Source organism: Pseudonaja textilis, chromosome 1 (assembly GCF_049901715.1).
Source record: "Pseudonaja textilis isolate UNSWEBS1 chromosome 1, rPseTex1.2, whole genome shotgun sequence".
NCBI lineage: Eukaryota > Metazoa > Chordata > Lepidosauria > Squamata > Elapidae > Pseudonaja > Pseudonaja textilis.
This window is the reverse complement of record NC_141990.1, coordinates 77,433,153-77,439,398: the sequence shown is the minus strand read 5'-3', so window position 1 is coordinate 77,439,398 and position 6,246 is coordinate 77,433,153. Positions and strand designations below refer to the sequence as shown.

The following is a 6,246-nucleotide window of genomic DNA, read 5'->3' as shown; positions in this document are numbered from 1 at the left end:
GCTGCACAAAGCCGCTTGGATGGGAACTCAGCTGTTTGGCAGTCCTGGTTTGACAGCCATCAGCTGTTCCATGTAAAGAAGGCTGTAAAGATCGGAGTGATAGAAGAACAGGAGATAGAGTGGGGTTAGTATTACACTGGGGTTAGCATGGTGTGGTCTGGGTGTTGGGTGATGTAAATAGTGAGTTTGTTTAGGCATAAGTAGTTACGGGGTGGAGGCATGGATGGAGATGGGCAGAGGTAGGTTAGAGGGGTGAGGTTACTAAACAGCTATATTAAGCGCTGAAAGGCAGTAGCTTTCAGTGCTAGCTTTGCTTGGAATTGTTCCAGTGTTGCCTTTGGTACTATTGTGAGAGAAACTGAAGAATTAAACCCTGTTTACAAATATTAAATGTGAGTACCGTGGTTGGTCAGTGTAAATTCTCAATTGCCCAGCAGGGCTGACAGGGTGTCAAACTCAAGGCCCACAGGCCAGATCCAGCCTGCAGAGTGTTTAGATCTGGAAACACCCTGGAAACAGTGAAGGACCGGCCAGCAATGCCTCTGCTAGTGAAAATGGAGCTCAGGAGGGCTGTGTGCAGCTCTCCTGAACTTCATTTTTGCTGGCAAAGGGTTGCAGGAAGCCGTTGCAGCCAAAAATGGAGCTTGGGAGCCTGTTTTTGCTGGCAGAGTGCTCAAGCCACCACAGGCGCTCCCGACATGAATGACATCAGGCTGGCCCACCCCAGTCCCCTGGAGGTCAAACACAACCCTGATGCGGCCTTCAATGAAATCAAGTTTGACACTCCTGCTCTATAGTATGGATTCAAAATCATGTTAAGTTGATAAATCATATCCAATTCAAATTAAAGAACGTATGCACGAATTGATACAAATCAGTCCAAATCTATCACAGTCCAAATTGTCCACAATGTTCTAGATATGAATCAACTCTTGCCTCAGCCCACTTTAAGGAGTGTCATTGGTTGAAGTTTTTCTTGGTGAGAGGAGAAATAAACCAGAGGAATCCATCAATTGCTTTCCTTAATGTCTGCATTCAACTTGTAAAGACAGTTCCATTTGCTGGCCTCATTGCTGAGGCAGGATAGGGACAGGTCATCAAGGCAGCTCAAAGATCAGGAATTTTTTTAATGCAGCCTTGAGCCCTAACTAATGTATCCAAAGGGCAATGTCTTGATTGCATATAATGGCTAAAGATTTGAGATATGCTGTTCGTAGAAGAGGGTAAGCAAGGCCTAGAAACTTGCAGGTCTATTAGAAGTAATGAGCAAAGCCAAACTTTATACAAGAAATGCACTCCATTTATTCTGGAACTCAAGGCAATAACCAGTTACAATGGCATACTTTTTGATAGCATCCCTTTGGTACAATCTTCTTGAATAAGCTCTTGCCTACTCTTGTGTTGTTCCATCATCCAACAGAGCTCTCTCAAGTAGTGTTTCGAAAGGTTTTTGACAATCAAGCTTTGTTTTTGAATAGCCAACAATCAGGTAGACATAGGGGTTCCCACTGCTGTCTATGGCATCAAGAAAATGAAGACTGAGAAAGAGAATTGGGATATGTATTTTTGGAACCCAACGGGCTATGATTTCAATAATCCTCACTGAAGCAGCAAAGAGAAGAAACAGAAGAACGGTGGCCACTATAGTGATGTCAAGTCTTCTCAGAGGAGCTTCCTGGGATGCAGGCAGCATTCTTGTGAAAATAAGACATGTAGAAAAGACCATGATTGGAAGAAAAATGAGGAGGTTGATTATCACTCTGGCCATTTTTGTAGGCTCACAATGCTTATTCGCTTCCTGGAGTGACGTATCAATCTCTAGATTGCAAGTATAATGTAATGTGATGGCTAGCAGGCCAGATAAGCCCCAAAAGATGACACTCACAATTTCTGAGAAATGCTTGGGCCGACGAAGTTGATACCAGGCTGGGAAAAAAATCATGACATACCTTTCCGCAGCAATAGCTGTTAGCACATAGGTCTTGGCATTGAACCCAAATGCATGTGCCAGATCCATTAAATGTAATGTATATAGACTGATAGGAACAGCTTTCAGAAAGAAAACAAAAACAATAACATAGTAGATGAGTACAACAAAATCAGCCAGTACCAAATTTAGGAAATACACAGTAAAGTTAGTTTTCTTGACAGAGCGGCAGAGAAGGCAGAAGATAATTGCATTCCCAAGTAATCCTAAAATGCAGATTGGAATGGAAACTATCGTAATTGATTTTTGCAAAGTGTATCCAGTTTCCAGTTCTGCCCCAGCATAGTTATGTTTTCCAATAGTATGGAAAGACAAAGAGTATGTTTCTGCCATCTTGCAGCTATCAGCTTGTGATCCTTTTCAATCTGCCAAAATCAAACACAAAAAGTATTAGTAAGATGATAGGAAAACTTAAGTGAATCAGCTTTTCAGATAGGAATGCTTGTTTGATTGTACCCACAAGATTGGGTAGAAAAATCTAACTTGAGCATCATCTTCCTCTGGCTGAATGTTTTGCACTGGATCATATGTCAGGGATCTTCATTTAGAAGGCACACTTTTTGATGCTTACAAAAAGTGGTCTGAGCTTTACAATTTAGCAGTAAGATATACCATAGATCAGGGCTGTCAAACTCGCACCTCACGGGCCAGATGCATCACGTGCTGGCCATGCCCAGGCCCAGTTTAGCGAAGGGCGGAAAAGTCACAATACATCACATGACGCTGCCGTGACGACTCGAATTTGACACCCCTGCTATAGATGATCCATGATTTTGCCAGGAAGTTGTCCCTGCAGTTTTCTTGGCAAGATTTCAGAAGTGATTTGTCCTTGGCTTCAGTGGTGGGATTCAAACATTTTTACTACTGGTTCTGTGGACGTGGCTTGGTGGGTGTGGCATGGCTTGGTGGGCATGCAGGGGAAGGATACTGCAAAATCCCCATTCCCTCCCCACTCCTGGGGGAAGGTTACTGCAAAATCCCCACTCCTTCCCCACCCCGCTAACCTGCTTTCCAGCTCCGTTCTCCTGTGCAGGGCAACCAAAGAAGAGCCAGCCAATCAGCTGGGAGTCGGAAGGCAGAGAATAGATGGGGGCGAGTCCAGTCAGAGGTGGTATTTGCCGGTTCTCCAAACTACTCAAAATTTCTGCTACCGGTTCTCTAGAACCTGCTGAATACCACCTCTGCTTGGCTTCCTCCTTGGGCTGAGAGCGTGACTGGCACCAGATCATCCAACTTACTTTGTGCCTAAGGTGGGACTAGAACTCATAGTCTTCTGCTTTCCAGTCTGTCTCTTAAACACTACAACAAACTACTCCATTAAAATATATCAACCAAACAAATAAACAAACAAACAAAACCTATAAAAACACAGAGCACCACAGATTCAATTAGAAAGATTTTTGCATGACTAGGGAGGGAGAATAGAGTGGGAACTAGTCTGATGTCCCAAATATCAGATGTTGCCAAATCTGAAAAGCTACTAAAAGAAAGTTCCCTATTGGAAGGACACCTCCTAAGGGCCTTAATGCCCAGGAAGCAGTGGTAGGATTCAATTTTTTTTACTACCGGTTCTGTGGGCGCGGCTTGGTGGGCATAGCAGGGAAAGGATACTGTAAAATCTCCAGTCAGAGGTGGCATTTGCCGGTTCTCCAAACTACTCAAAATTTCCGCCACCGGTTCTACAGAACTGGTCAGAACCTGCTGAATACACACCTCTGCCAGGAAGGCATTTATATAGAAAAGTTACTTTTCAAGGAGTTTCATCCAGGAGTGGACAAAGTTTCTGGGATTTGCGGCGCACATAGGTTGCTTGGTCAGTAATTCTGGGAGTTGAAGTCCACATATCTTAAAGTTGCTAAATTTGAGAAATACTATGCTAGAAGCCGGCACCAGCTTTCATTCTTTATGGGTTTTTTATATTAAAAGAATCCTTTCAAATTCAAGTGGGATAGAATGTGGTACCAGCCCAGTTTCTATCAGGCGGTACCATTTTGACATCTGTAGCTGCAGTATTTGATAATAAACTATAATCCATGTTACTTGGGAATTAAATAGGACACATGACTAGCAAAGAGTGAATTGGGAATTATGACATTTTCACCTTAATAAGAATTTATGAGACAAAGAACACATCAGTTTAGGTATACAACTAATAATAACTTGAATACTTCATTTACATGGAAGATTAATTTCATTAATGGTCATACTTCACTTACATGGAAGATTAATTGTCGTAATTAATACTGATACAAACTCAAGGTAAACCGCTCCAAACTCGATTGCAGGAAAGACGACTTCAGCAACAGAGTGAACAACATCTGGAATGCCCTATCAGACTCCATTGTTACAGACTCAACCCCTCACAGCTTCAACCTCAAACTGTCTACCGTGGACCTCACCCATTCTTAAGAGGTCCTTTAAGGGGGCGTGCATAAGCGCAGCAGCGTGCCTACTGTCCCTGTCTTACTGTCCCCATTTATCTGTATCTACTCCCTTTGTTGTTGTTTATATTCATACTTATACTTGTTATTTTGTACAAGTTTGACAAACAAACAAACAAATAATCCAGTGGAGATTCCTAATAATAGGCAGGGGCAGATTATTTTCTAGTTTCTCCTTGCCTTGACAGTTTCTCCTGGGCCTCCTTCTTAGCCTTCTAGAGAGCTACAAGAGAGGTTTACCTTTTAGTTGTGCCAGGGGCAAATGTGGGAGAGAGAATTAAGAGTTATGACCAGTTAAACAGAGATCTAAGATGCTGTGTGTACTATGAGGAATACATATTTGATGTTAGTATTGGAGGTTGCTTGGATGCTTTATGGACAATTTGTCTCTGATTTCCACAGAGGCAAAACACAAGAGCTACTAGAAAGGAGGGAAAATAAATAAACAAACAAAAACGGTCAAATATACTCAAAAGTATTTTGCTTCTCTGAAATCCTGCCTCTTGCTTCTTTTGGGCTTGTTCAAAAATATGTGACACAGTCATTAGAAGGTGGTCTGTTCACAGTCCTTCAGATTCCCTCCATATGAAGAAGTCAATTCTATTCCAGAAGGCATGTATATTTGATTGGTACCAGTTCTATTTTTTCTGGTTGGATGACTAAACGGAGGGACCAATCTACTGTATAACTAATTGGTGGTTTAATTTGGTCTCTAAATTATGTATATTCAAAACGTATCAACTGGTCATAGATGAAAATAAAATTTTCATCCTTTTCATCTATTACTTCATTTCCCTTTCAGTGATCATATATTCAATCCAGAGGTGGTATTCAAAAGGTTCTGACCAGTTCTGAAGAACCAGTTGCAGAAATTTTGAGTAGTTCAGAGAATCGGCAAATGCCGCCTCTGATTGGCCCTACCCCCATCTCTTCTCTGCCTCCCGAGTCCCAGCTGATCGGCTGGGTCTTCTTTTGTTGCCCTGCACAGGAGAACGGAGCTGGAAAGCAGGTTAGTGGAGTGGGGAGGGAATGGGATTTTGCAGTAACCTTCCCGTGGAGTGAGGTGGGAATGGAGACTTTTACAGTATCCTTTCCCTGCCACGCCCACCAAGCCATGCCACACCATGCCTACCAAGCCATGCCCACAGAATGAGTAGTAAAAAAGTTTTAATCCCACCACTAGCTGATAATGTCTTTAGCCAGAAAGTTATTGTAATAAAACCATAGTGATGTGACCAATGATAATAGCAACAATATTATCACTTTGATAAGAATAGCAGCTAAGTAGAAAACTAAATACTACCGTTTCTACACTCCAGTTCCCTTTCAGTCTCGTCTGATTATGCTTCTGCCTTCATATGAAGCTTTATTGCTTGCTGCAAAGGCATGGCCAATTGCAACATGATAATGGGTGTCCTATGTAATAAACAGAAGATGATATTTTCATGACCTCATAGAAACTGTTAGCTGCTGTGTTGCAAAGTTCACAGAGTCACTGTCCTTCATATCATTTGAGATCTAACTTCATGATTTTTTCCTGAAGTCTCATGCGATCAGTCTGATAGATGAACCATTCTTAGAATCAAAGAGAGCATTTGTTTTTTTTTGTTGATAGTCCTCAAAACTCAGCCATGAGTTTCTGCTGGGATGGCTTGAATGGCATGAAAACAGGATCGTGAAATGGCAGTGATTCTGCTGCTTCCAGGTCGGAAGATTCTATAACAGGGGGCTCAAGGCCCAGGAGGTGCTGAGATCTGGCCTGTGGGGCTGCCCTGGAAAAAGTGACGAACGAGCCCACAGTGCCTCTGCCAGCAAAAA

At 42.4% G+C, this 6,246-nt stretch overlaps 1 protein-coding gene across 1 annotated transcript; it reads right to left on the bottom strand.

Moving 5' to 3' along the window:
- Positions 1-1,390: 1,390 nt before the first annotated feature.
- LOC113439230 (mas-related G protein-coupled receptor member H-like) lies at positions 1,391-2,320 on the bottom strand. Its single transcript, XM_026704995.2, has one exon. The coding sequence runs from the start codon at positions 2,318-2,320 to the stop codon at positions 1,391-1,393; it is 930 nt and encodes a 309-aa protein (XP_026560780.1).
- Between the last annotated feature and the right edge of the window lie 3,926 nt (positions 2,321-6,246).